This window comes from Mytilus edulis, chromosome 5 (genome assembly GCF_963676685.1).
Source record: "Mytilus edulis chromosome 5, xbMytEdul2.2, whole genome shotgun sequence".
NCBI lineage: Eukaryota > Metazoa > Mollusca > Bivalvia > Mytilida > Mytilidae > Mytilus > Mytilus edulis.
Window position 1 is genome coordinate 41,940,134 of NC_092348.1, and position 14,414 is coordinate 41,954,547.

Sequence of the window (14,414 nt, forward strand, 5' to 3'; positions counted from 1 at the left end):
CGATTGTGTAATGTAACACTTCTATTTATTATTGATTTCTTTGAATAATTCATTATTTGAAAAGAAAAATTTTAGAACATTCCTCAAAAGTTTTAAAGGAGAATGATGGGGACTAACAAAGTTGGAGAAACGTCTCATTCTTTGGAAGATCCAAGCAAAACAGAAGATCCCAAGAAGAAGAGCATACGACAAAGAGATGTCCTTGCTGCGATGCTGGTCGGATATATAGTGGGAATATTGTTAATGATGATTATTCATTTTGTAATTCAGAATAAATGTACAGAAAATTGCACAACAAGCTCTGTTGGTAGAAGTAAGTTCTATAGAATTTTTAATGCGTTTATTCTTCAAAGGCAAATTTCTCCCACAAAAATAATCAAAAGATACTAAAAGATATACATTTAGAATAAATCTTAATGTGTATCGTATATAAAAAGTAAGACGTATTAGTACTGTTGTGATTTTCAAATATAATTGAATGTACGCTGTAATAATACTTTATTTTTGCTTTTCAAGTTAAACTTAAAAACATGACAGGCGTGCACAGAACAAGTTTTTCTGTGTGAAACCTCTGCAGCGCCGCTTTATGTAAACTACTAAAGACTAAATGCCTTATGGTTATTTGAGATTAATATCCTTACGATTTTGCTCCAGAATATAGCAACTCTAAAGGCAGACAATGATTGTCGATAAATTTGATTATCGGTAATTTGTACATTTTTCCTTTGATGTGTACTCGCTGATAATGTCAGTATCAGTGGACTGGCCGTGATATAAAAATTATTGGGTTAGTACGCAAATGACATGCGCGAATGCAACGCGTAAGGATCTACTTTCCCCTTTCATTCACAAAATTGCGCATGATTTTTTTCGCAGAAACGCACGAGATTTTTGGCGAATGTAACACTTGACATTGTTTGAAACTTTCAAGTCAGTTTAGCCTTTTTGAGCTATTGCTGTGAAAATGTGAACAGAAAATGCATGAACAAGTTTTCTTTTTCTGTTTCTTGAGGTAGCACTCCACAGTTAGAAAATACAATTAAAAATGAGCCACAAAATGTTTTATCATCTCCTATTCCTGGATTTCTAAAGTATGAGTATGGCACCAGATTCTTCATGAATTCAATTTTTTTTCCAAAAAATAATTTAAAAAATCGGAAAACAAATCCTATTTTTTTTTAATAATAAAAGTATAAATATTATTCAAGTATACTTGAAATGTCTTAGAATTGGTTTCATTAAACTTGAGATATATTGTCTCAGGAAACCTTACCATACTTTTATTTTAACAGGGGCGTATTTACATTGATGCAACTGCCTCATGTAGGAAATTTCAAAACCAAACGCTTGTCTCCATATTAAATTGTGTTCACAGTGAGTGCCTTGCAAGAAGCAAGTTATATTTTCCCTCAGATGTAGCCCTGTTTTTCAGGATCAATGTTTCTTATTTATTTGTCTTTTGTTCATTGATTGTCTTTTTGTAGTCTGTTAGTCATGCATTCCTTTTGTAATCTAGTAATTTTGTTATGAACTTGATCATGGGTTTAAAAAAAAACAGCAGCCACAGACTTAACTATGTGAATTTCCTTTTTTGCTTTATCATGCACATTGGTCTTTTGATGTTGTCCCTAGAAACTAAAGTCTTATGCTGAATTTATACATTTTGCTTTGAGACCAAAATATTGTCAAAAAATGATTAAAACAAAACTTGCATTTTCAAAGTTATGAATATGTCTTCTGAACACCCAGAAAGCATGATTTTGTATCATTTGTTCTATAGCTTCTTGGGCCTTCAGTGACTCCAAAACCCTAAAAAAATTTCCTCTCTCTGCTCGGCGAAATATGTTTTCCAAGACTTTTATAAGAGGCTAGTTACAACCAAACTTGAATACTATGTATGTATGCAATACATGTATATGCAGTTGGGAATATAAAAGATTCATTTCTGCAGAGGATGATGATTAATTCTGATTAAATTGTACATAATGACTTGACTATACATGTATTATTTATATAATTATTATAAATATAAAAGTTGTATGTTTTTGCATATCATAAATATAGTTGTGAAAATGAACAATCAGTCCCTTGCTTTAATGAAAATGAAAAATCTTTCTTCAATAGTGCAGAAATGAATAATCTGTCCTCTCAGTTTACAAAAATAAATAACCGATCAAAAACAAATCCTCCTGGCTTATTCAGATAATTCACAGTCAGCTTATATTGCCTCCTGTATAAATGTCTCCTCACATAGTCCAAATGATTATGACGTCTTGGAATGCTATTCTAATTTTTCGCTTTGACGCCTTTCTGCGTTGTAATGCGTCAAAGAAAAAAAAATATAATAGCCTTTCAAGATGTCATAATTATTTGGACTACTCCTTACAGTGCTTTCTTAAAATTATTTGAAATCAATGTGATCGTTTTCATGATGAACACTGCGCGAATAATGACAGCATAAATGTAATTTTATCCACTAAACTAAGTAAAATATAAATATAACTTGTCGTTGAACTCAAATGATCGATGAAAACATGAAAACTCTGCTGATTCATATCGAATCATTCTTATTTCTTACTATCACTATGCTGATGCTTTGTAAACAATAAAGAAATTGTGATACATACATAGTATTAAAGTTTGGTTACTAGCCTCTTATAAAAGTCTTGGAAAACATATTTCGCCGAGCGGAGAGAGGAATTGTTTTTTTAATGGTTTTGGAGTCACTGAAGGCCCAAAAAGCTATAGAACAAATGATGCAAAATCATGCTTTCTGGGTGTTCAGAAGACATATTCATAACTTTGAAAATGCAAGTTTTGTTTTAATCAGTTTTTGACAATGTTTTGGTCTCAAAGCAAAATGTATAAATTCAGCGTAAGACTTTAGTTTCTAGGAACAACATCAAAAGACCAATGTGCATGATAAAGCAAAAAAAGGAAATTCATATAGTTAAGCTCACAGGGCTCACCTGATATTTTACTTTGATGAAGTCAGTATCAAAAACAAAAAGTACTTTATCTATATATATGTTGAAGATCACTTGCACAGATCTGGAGAAATTATGGTTATCGCATAAATATAGGAACCCCCCCCCCCCCCCCCCCAAAAAAAAACCCACTCAAAACAACCGATCACATAATTATATAAGTATATGTATATTTTCTACATAAGAAAATGCCTGTACCAAGTCAGAAATATAAGAGTTGTTATCCATTCGTTTGATGGGTTTGAACTTTTGATTTTGCCATTTGATTGAGGACTTTCCTTTTTGAATTTTCCTCGGAGTTCAGTATTGTTGTGATTTTACTTTTTCAAATATTAAAATCTTGAAGTAAACTTTACAAACAATAGAAAGTAAATTTACAAAAAATTATTAAGTGTTATGCATCTGGTATGGGCTTGCAGACACACATAACGACAAAACGGAGTGAAACATTGTGTGTTGTCAAGAGAAGCATCCTATGAATCAAAGAGTCATCCTATTACGGTGTGTAATGCAATTTAACACATACGTACGAACTCTGATACTTGGAGAAAACTCGTAACATGGGTTTAAAGAATGCTACGATATACATGATCATACATGTTAACTTAGAATATCGAAATAAAGGCAAACGAATAACAATATTTCGATATAAAAGCTTGGGTATCTCCTACTTTCATATTCTAATATATGTCCTTTTGAATCGATAAAACAACAGTTTGTTGAATAAGCTTCTATTTCAGATGAACTGCAGGACACATGTTTTGAAGGATGGATTATATTAGCTGGAGAGAAGACTTGTTTCTTCCATAGCTTTTTCAATGTAAATTGGACAGTTGTGGAGCCAGTAAGTTCGTTATTTGTAATCTTAGTCATGCAAATATCACCTGAAAACTTATTATCAGATAATCTGACATAATTTTTCTATGTGGCAAAATCTAGGTTTCGATTCACAACTTATATAGAAGATGTGGTATTGGTGCCAATGAGACAACTCTCCATTCAAGTCACAATGTATAAAAAGTTAACAATTACAGGTCAAAGTACGGTCTATGACACGGAGACTTGGCTCACACCGAAAGACTAATTTCTGGTCCACATTGGTGGTCATATCTAAAGTTGTTTGTCTTATATGTTTATTATATTATCCCTTTCCACCTTACTTGTTTGAAGCCGTAGCATCTATTGTTTTCTGCGTCCGCTCGTCCGTGCTTTTGAAATTAAGAAGTTGTCTGGACTTTTTTTTTTATTTTGCCTTGATCATTAGTGTATAATGATGGATAACTTATAGATCAATTTTAGCTCTAGTTAACCTACTTTTCATAAAAAAAAACAGCCCTTGGAAAATTTCCCTGGGATATCTAAATATATATGAATTAGTTGTCTGTTCAAAAACATTAACAGAACAATTATAAGCTGACACAGTGTGGTTGATCTTTTAAACAAATTGATGTGTAGATGTTTACATTAAAGCTTAGGCAGATCGGATGTTCGTTTGTCAAGTTTTGGATTTTCTGTCAGATTTTTGGAATCCTCTGGTTTTATCAAATAGAATCCCTTAAAAAATTGCCCATTGACACCCATTTTTCTTTTTATAAATCTTTTACATGTATAATTATAAGCCATCTAAAATTCTTATAAAATCTTTGTTATTTATTAATTGTTTTTTGAGAACTTAAACTTGTCAATGATAAAGCTATTAAAAAGCAAGGGGGACATTTCCCGTCAAAATTTCAATGGCTAATATCTTGAACAAGCACATTGACCTATTTATTTTGTTCTATTGTGATTCCTTTATTAATCTCCTATCAATATATACTAGTATTATGAAAAGCTTTTAATTTGAAAGTGGGTAGCGAACTTTCTTATCAAGGTATCAAGGATTAAATGATCATAGGACAAAACTCTTATTAAAATGCACCTATTAGATAGTCTTAGTTATCGACGACCATTACTTCTGACGCCGTTTCAATCTTCAACAACCTATACACTATTTCAGAATACCATACATGCAATATATTGATCGACTCTTTGGTCGAGTTGTTGTCTCTTGTACACATTTTCAATTTCCATCATCAGCATGGTTATACGCCATATTCTGTATGTGCCTGTTTCAAGTCAAGAATCTGTAGCTCAGTGGTTGTCATTGGTTCATGTCAGTGATATATGTTATTCGAAATTTGACTTTTCGAAAAATTAGTAAAATAATTGAGTTATCATTCAAACATTCCATAAATCTTGGACTACATCTGATTGTTTAATTTATTTATTTTTGCGAAGTTGGTACGTAGTATGTGCTTGTCAACAATGATGATTAACTCAAATATATTTGTCAATATCAAAAAAAAAAAATTGAAGTATTGCTGACATCAAAGGCTTGTGTTTTTATTTCATCAATTATTAAAAGTAATATTGATTTGAAATTTATAATGAAGTATTTGAAATTTGAAAACTAAATGTTTATGTGTGTTGCTAAGTTCTGCGAAAACTTGATAATACATTTCCTTCTTTGACATGTTGAATTAATAATGTAAACGCCTACAAAGATCTACTAACAATTTTCAAATTCCAAAAAAGCCTTACAAATAGACTTTCTTTTTTACATTTTCTCAGACATTCAAATTCTTTACCCTTTAAATTTTGCACCCACATTTAATTGACACTGTTTGGGGGTTTTAATTGGCACTTCGTTTGAAATCAAACAGAATATAGCGTTTTTTTCAATTTCTAGAATCGTTCGACTAGAAACGTGTATCATACTCCAAAATTAAGTGTTGATTCAGTATAAGCAGAGTAGGTTGGGTTAGACTTTCAACAAATCATTGGCATTTATACATTTCGTCGGTGAATCTTAAAGTGTTAGCTCTCTAAACAACTATAATACGAGATTTCTACACTCTAAAGTGTATTTCTCAGAACTACTCGGTATCTCCACGCTCCCATTGGATTACAATAGCTTATCCGGCTAGCAAGTTTAGAGAAAAAAATATTGTATAGTATAGTATCTGCGCTGCTGTTTCAAGATTTCAAGATTTTATTGTACACTCTGACAGTTTACACTGTTACAAGAGGCAGATATACATAATATACAGCTTGACAGAAGTGGTATAAGATTTGTATAATAACAGAATAAAATTGAAATAAACATATATACAGGTCAATTGAATATAGGTCATCAAACACACCGTAACATACGGTTGTTTGACACGTGATTTAAACGATCAAAACAAATACACATATCATGACATACATACATATATATATATTTAATATGATCAATTGGATTATAACACACAACTTGAATTAGGTAAGTACTAGACAGTTTCTTTGATCAAAAATACTTCATGATTTTTTGCAAAAATAATGCGACATTATTGAGTACTTTTATATTACAATAGTATAGCAAACCAAAGAGCTTGTCCTCTGTTGGATTAAAAAAATAATATCTTGGTATATGCATTTTTCTAATTCTTGCAATATTAGGGTTACAACATACTAGCAGATAATGAAATTCATTTCCTATCACCCCCATGTCACATAATGTGCATATTCTGTCCTCACGAGGTATATTTAACCATCTACCGGTTTCTATAGGGAATTTTAAATTTGAACATCGCAGTTTACTCAATTGTACTCTGCGTTGTTTATTTAGTTTTACCAAGTAGCCTTCAAGACAGAAATCCCTTTTAAATGATAAATAAAGTTCCCCTCTTGAGGCACTTTCAGCCATACTGTGCCATTTTTGTACAAATTGGTCTTGTAAGATTTGTTTAACATAATATTTTATACAATTTTTACTAAGAATTTCTTGGCTATCCCATACAAACGATAAGCCAACATCATTCAGTATAGATTTCACATTCAATAACCATTTTGATTGCATATTTGCTGAACAATGCATTTCATACAATAACTTATACATAATACTAGACAGTTTAGAATCATTCGAAAGTAGCTTTACCCAAAAATTAAGTATACGTAATTTTACATGTATGTCTAGTGGATATCTACCTGTTTCGCCGTACACCATGAAGTTTGGCGTTGATCTACGGACAGAGAGCACTTTTTTTAGAAATTGCAAGTGCACAGTTTCCAATATGTCTAATTTTTCATATCCCCAGATTTCACTCCCGTATAAAAGTATAGGATCAATCAAAGAATCAAATAGCTGAAGCTGTAGATCTACTGGAATAGATATATTCCTAATCTTTCTATATAGAGCATAAAGTGCTTTCTGTCCTTGTTCTGCTAACTTCTTTTTTGTTATAACAAATTTCCCGTTTTGGTTTAAAAGCAAACCAAGATACGGGTACGACTCCACTCTTTCAATAATTGAACCATATAGTTTAAAATTATCACGCATAGTGTACTTTCTTTTGGAGAATACCATTACTTTAGTTTTTTCAACATTTACTGACAGTTTCCATATATTACAATATTGTTCGAATACATTTAAACACTTTTGCAATGCAGCTGCTGATTCAGCTAAAATTATTGTATCATCAGCATACAATAGTATAAATAACAACAAAAACGTATTTAAGTGTTCAAGAGCTTTTTGTGATACGGTTTGGAGTCCAGATATACCATTTTCACTGAAAAAAGTCTCAAGGTCCGAGAGAAATACAGAAAATAAGAAAGGAGATAAATTTTCCCCTTGACGAACACCAACTTCACAAGGAAAAAATCCTGATAACTCACCCCCCTTTTTGATGCAAGACTTGATATTGCCATACATATTATAAATAACTTTAAATATCTTTCCCGTGATATTACAATTTATAAGTTTTTTCCAAAGCCCCACCCTCCAAACAGTATCAAAAGCTTTCTTGAAATCTACAAAAGTACAGAAAAGTTTCTTATTATTATAAAAGTATAATTCTATCAAAACATGTAGTATAAATATATTGTCATTTGTACTATATCCTTTTCTAAATCCGGCTTGTGCCTTTGGTATAGTTTCTATAAGTTCAGCATACTTTGTCAACCTACTATTAAGTACTGCTGTAAAAAGTTTACCAAGTGAGGACACTAATGTAATGCCTCTATACGAATCTGGGTTGTTCATATCGCCCTTGTTTTTGTATATAGCAATAATTATTCCAACCGTCCAGATTTGAGGAACTACACCAGTATTCAAAATCATATACCTGAGATTACACAGGTTTTTTACTTTCGGTGCCAACGATTCTTTGTTATATCTGAACATTTTCTTTGCCTTCTCATATAACTATCAATTTTACTTTATCATTTAAGGAGGCCGGTACCAGCGAAGTTGATGAGTATTTTCAGAAGATCGAACAAATTCAAAGTAAATATTATTGATACTGGACGGGAAATGAGACCCATTGTCAAAATATCTTTTGAAAACAAAATGTGTAATTTTAGATGCGAACGAATCTCAATTTAGTAAATGTCGCATTAAAATGCTCGTTAAATATTTCTGACATGATTACAAGTTTTCAATAGTATGAATTATATTTAATCGTTATTTTTTATGTATATTATTATTTGTGAAAATTAATAATACTTGGTGACTGAAACAGTGATTAAAACCTATTCATTCGAGGTGTGTTTTACGGATTTATAGCCCTTCCTTTTTATCAATTCAATTCAATGCAAATCGTTATTGCCATACAACTACATATTTATAATGTGTGACACATTTATCGAAATAGAAAAACAAACACATGACTTCGATCACAAAAATAACACTGGAACCCCCTTATTCCAAGTTGAACTACCTAGAACTCCCTTTTAGAAAATCTATATTATAGTCTGCATAAATCGCTCCAATGTGAATTATACAAATTAATTAACATACATATCTGTGTCCACACTTACAAATATCTGAAAACGCTCTGTTCTACATACGGGCGCCGAATGGGGCTTTTGTGGTTTTGTGCAAAATTCCGTTCTGTCATAACAAAATCATTTTTGTCTTACAAAACACAGGCACTTGTCTCAGAAAAAAATTCCTATATACCTTAATATAACAATGATAGTCGTGTCATATACCATCGTGTAGATAAATCAATTTAGATTTACGGCATATTAAGTTTAAGTAGGTTTGACAACCGAGAAATCGAAAAATAACGGGAATTCAGGACTGGGTGTCATTTTTCCAAAAAATTAGTTAAGTACCTTGTGTTATATTAAGGTATATAGGAAATTTTTTCTGAGACAAGTGCCTGTGTGTTATATTAAGGTATATAGGAAATTTTTTTCTGAGACTAGTGCCTGTGTGTTATATTAAGGTATATAGGAAATTTTTTTCTGAGACAAGTGCCTGTGTTACAAAACTATATGTGTTTTATGAGAACTTCATTTTTGTAGACAAAATTCATTTTTGTCATGAGAAAAGTCAATTTTGTCAAGACAAAAGTCAATTTTGTCAAAAAGGTATGCGAATATAAACTTATTTGCATACAAAATTGACTTTTGTTACCTGATAAGGAAATTAAAAAACACAAAAGTCAATTTTGTGAGACAAGATTCAATTTTTGCCTCACAAAAGTCGATGTTGTATGCAAATTAGTTCACAGAATCCAAACTAAACTAATTTGCATACAAAATTGACTTTTGTCGCTCAATTTTCAAATTAGCCGTAACAAAAGTAAAGTCTGTGTTACAAAAATGAATTTTGAAAATGACAAAAGTAACTTTTGTCCACTGAAAGATAATTTTGTACGACAAAATTTTAAATTTGTAGTATGCTACAAATTTTGTTAAACTGAACTCATTTTTGTTGAGCAAAACTCACTTTTGTCCGTACAAAATTGAATTTCGAGTGCAAAACCAAAAGAGTCCCATTCGGCGCCCAGCACTGGATATTTGTATTTTAATCAGACTGTGATATATATATATATGTATATATATGTATAATATTTGTCTGGTTTTAGATATCAATGATGATATTCTTATTGGTACTGTATTTAACAACGACAGAGGATTTTACCAATGGATAGGTGGATCTGGTTCCAACAATGTCCTACCTGCAGCTGACAATAATGTTGCCTCACCAAACGCTACAAACAACTGCGTGAGTGACCTTCAAGAAGCGCCTACTGAATGGGGATTGAATCTTTTGGCAGCAAAATCAAATGACACGTGCTTCATTTCGTGAAGTTTGATAATGGAAAACTTTAAACATTCTGTATATAGCATTAACTTTTTATATTTTTTGATTGCCTTTCTTTGGTGCATCATTAAAACTTTTGTGTTTATCATTTTTATTATAAGACGTAGTGATTTTTTAGACATTGTTCTATGAATAGATTGTTTCTATCAGTAATGGAACTGGGATTTTAAAAACATCCTATCTAGATCTACATTTGTATCTTTATTTTCAAATTGGTAAAAAACACAAATTGTTGAAAAAGATTTATTAATCCCCCACTACCACGAAAAATACGTTTCGAAACGTCCCAACCCCTAAAAGTGATTCGTGCCTTAAATCGGTTTTTTTTTCTATACTCTAAATATCTTGGACCATCAATCATTTTTTTCTTTAATTTCTGAACGTTCTCAAATCATTTCGGAGTAAAATAGTTATATATTTATGATGTTTTATTTTTTTAAATCACACTCCGTTTGCCAATACAATTATATCTTTATTCTCATAAAGCCAAGCATTACATCGGTACAGAGACAACACATACAACAATAATTATTTACAATATGTACAAAACAAACAAGAGAGGTTACAAAAGTTACAAGCCTGGAGTACAAACACAAGTATTTATATTTTTTTAGATGTATATAATGTTTCATTATAATACGTTATTCTGATTGGCTAACTAGCAATCTCGTGATATTCCTTAATCAATTGCATTACACAATGCAACTTTTCATTCATGATGACACGAGGTCCCACAATAAAGTGCACAGGTAAATGAAATAAAAACTTGATAAAAGGCGTGTTTTCATGATCCTATAGGTAAAAATGTAATTATAAGTATTGAATGATATTTTTTGTAACGTTATAGGGTTGTAAAAGCGTTGACCGTGCGCACATTATTAGTATGAAGCGCTTCCGCGCTTCATACAAAATGTACTTCGGTCAACGCTTTTACACCCCAATAAATTTACAAAAAGAGCATTCAATTCTTAAATAAAAGAACAAAGCATCTTCAGAACTGGTTTTCTTGTACTTGACATAAGGTCAGAGAATTTTACTGTATTTTGCTGTTTTGTAAAATATGCAGTTAAAAACTCTTTTCGTTTTTTATGGGGAAAAATGCATTCAAATATATGATGACAGGGGCGGATCCAGCCATTTTAAAAAGGGGGAATCCTAACCCAGGACAAAGGGGGGGTTCCAATTACATGTCCCCATTCAAATGCATTGATCGTCAAAAAAAAGGGGGGTTCCATGCCCCGGAACCCCCCCCCCCCCCCTCTGGATCCGCGCCTGGATGATATTCGTCACCTATCTGTCGATTGGAATGTTATTATCTTATCACGATAAATCAGTGTTTTATGATATTTTTTCAACATGCATTTTTTTGTTCCTCTTTTCATATTTTGGACAAGTATCTTGATGTTAATAGTTGATTTATCAACGATTTTACGTGATATGCGTATCCCAATGAACACAACTTAAAATCACTGAAACGTGTGTGTCTATCATTTCATACATAACTTATTCTAACCTTCTTAATGGGTAAAATCTACATCATAAGAATGCTTAAAAAGTATGTTTGCTACAGGCTATTACAAGCACTAACTGATTTTAAGAGCTATCGCCCTTAGTTCAGATCTATCGTCGGTCAATCAATTCTTTTGGTGCCAGATTATCGTAAAGTCATAATCTGTAAATAAGAAACCAAGTGTTATACAGCAATATTGGACTTCAATCGGATACTGAACTTAATGACATTGATTCACCCGGTGTAATACCAAAATTTGTGTAATGTACATTTTCTTTCTCTTTAATCAAACAATGTTTTGCATCATGTATTTATTTTCATCCCATGTTGATTTGTATTTTTTCAAACCATTTAAATTATTGTGATAAAATATATGTTTATTTATTTAAATACTGTGTATTTTTTAATTTATCTCAAACCTTCTTCTATGTTCTATATATAACACATCGGTAGTGTCGTTGTAGAGTGTTCGCCACCAGTGCAGGGGTCGATGATTCGAAACCCGGCCGGATCAATCCAAAGACTTTTAAATCGGTACAGTGTCAAAGGACAACAACTAGACCAAAGAGCTGGTTAAGATAAAATTGAGAATGGAAATAGGGAGGCAACAACCCGGCTAAAGATCAGACAACAGCTGAAGGCCAACAATGAGTCTTTGAACAACGCAGCGAGAAAATTTCCGCGGTAGATGGTCCTCAGCTGGTCCCTAAATAAAATTGTTCACTAGTTCAGTGAAGATGGTCGTCAAACTAAACTTCAAAACATATAAATGAACTAAGATTAGAAAGCATACAGACTAACAAAGGCCAGAGGCTCCTTACTTGGGACAGGTGCAAATATGACAAAACATGCTGCTTTAATTAACTGACAAAATGAACTTATAATGATAGAGCGAGCAATGTATATAAAACGTCACTAACTTGTAGATAATGTGCTAGTCTGTGACACTCAACTGTCGTCGATAACTAAGAAGACAGGGAGTTTCAACCCAGGATAAAGGGGTTTCAACCATATGTCCCCTTTTAAAAGCATTGATAGTAAAAATAAAAGGGGGTTTTATTCTTTTGGATCCAACACTAGAAGATTAATCAATAACTAAGGGCTATTTTCACTAATGTCTCCCAAGAGTAAAGTTTCACACCGCACTTTAAGTTCAGGATTACCAAATACTTCTGTTAGCTGTCTTTTGTAATGTTGGGTTGTTGTCTCATACACAACACAATTCCACTAATAAACTAAAGAACCGGTCTGGTCCTCTGAAAGGGGTATTAATTCTTGCTACAATAGTTACACCCATCGTGTTGTACACAAAGCAAATAAATCTTTTTTGTAGCACTTCGTGTGTCATCAACAACAAAAATAAAAGGATACAAAAAATGACATATCGTGTGTCCAAGGATATCATAAAAGATCCTAAAAGGTGAGAAAACTCGTGTTGAGAGTGATAAAACTTTGTAATATAAATTATGTCAATTTTATCATTGGTGAACCTATATCTAATCTTGCTACGAAGCACAAGCTCTGTTCTGTTCTATTTCTAAGTACTTCAGTGCCAATACTGAAACAGCCACTTCATCACACTTTTATTAAATAATACAACTTTTTCAGTACAGACTTGTTCTGAATGCTGTATCACATACATCAAATGTGAATAGAGGGCCAATATTTCCAATATGGACTGGCAATGCTGTGCAGAGAAGGCCAATATTTCCAATACGGACTGTCAATGAATTCTGAATTACATGCACAATATGATGTTTACAGGGCAAATTAATACTGACTTGCTTTGAATCCAGAGTTACATGTATGATATCATTAAGATGTGGTCAGCGGCAAATATTTCAAAAAAAATACGGCCTTTTTCAGTTTTGGACCGGGCCGAAAAGCAATATAGATCACGTGATTTATATGACCAGGACGAGGTCACCAGTATGACACATGCCGTTTTGGTAGTATTAGCTAGGGCTGTTTTAATCGTATTATTTAATAAATATTTGTATTTGTGTTCTGGCGACAGACTACAATTATAAAATTGTAACTTGTTGCAACTAAACATGGAGATTTATATAGGATTAATATTCACAATTTTTAACTTTTTTTCAGTTTTAGTCAAATTTGTGACTGACGGTGCGGAAATATAATTTTGAAAAGTCACGGAACTGAAGAAAATTCTCCTCTGCTCCTCCCCTCTTAACCCCAACATAAATTATTAAATCGTCTTTCTCTAAGAAGTGCAATGAAAATCAATTCCACCAAAAAAAAAATCGGCGACGTTTAACACGTCTTTTATAAGGCAAAAAATCAGTATTATATGCATTTTTAAATTTCCGCGGGAAGAAGTCAAGGGAATGTAACTCCATAGAATCCATGACAAATTGCCCCACTGGATAAATCGCCCCACACCTAATCGCCCCACTTTTTCACAAACTCGCCCCACTATCTAAAAAAATCGCCCAACTCTTGTTAGTCAACTCGCCCAAGATATGAAAAAGGATAAAATCCCGCTGAATTAAGGTCTGCCAACTCGCCCCACTCAAGACAAATAGATAAACCATGATGAATTTATTAGTGTCAACTCGTCCCACTTATGAAAAAGGGTAAAATCCCGCTGAATTAAGGTCTGCCAACTCGCCCCACTCAACACAAATAAATAAACCATGATGAATTTATTAGTGCCAACTCGCCCCACTTATGAAAAAAGATGCAATCCCGTTGTATATCTATGTCCCTGTTACACTTCAATATCTATAAAAAGTGGGGCGAGTTGGTAAACCTGTTA

General features: G+C 32.5%; 1 protein-coding gene across 1 annotated transcript; it reads left to right on the forward strand.

The window, feature by feature from the left end:
- The first annotated feature begins 23 nt into the window (after positions 1 to 23).
- Positions 24 to 10,242, forward strand: LOC139523700 (uncharacterized). The gene is made up of 4 exons (XM_071317912.1): positions 24 to 313; positions 3,728 to 3,831; positions 8,241 to 8,295; positions 9,887 to 10,242. Exons 1-4 carry the CDS (start codon positions 103 to 105, stop codon positions 10,108 to 10,110), a joined length of 594 nt encoding a protein of 197 aa, XP_071174013.1. The 5' UTR covers positions 24 to 102; the 3' UTR covers positions 10,111 to 10,242.
- Positions 10,243 to 14,414: the final 4,172 nt, after the last annotated feature.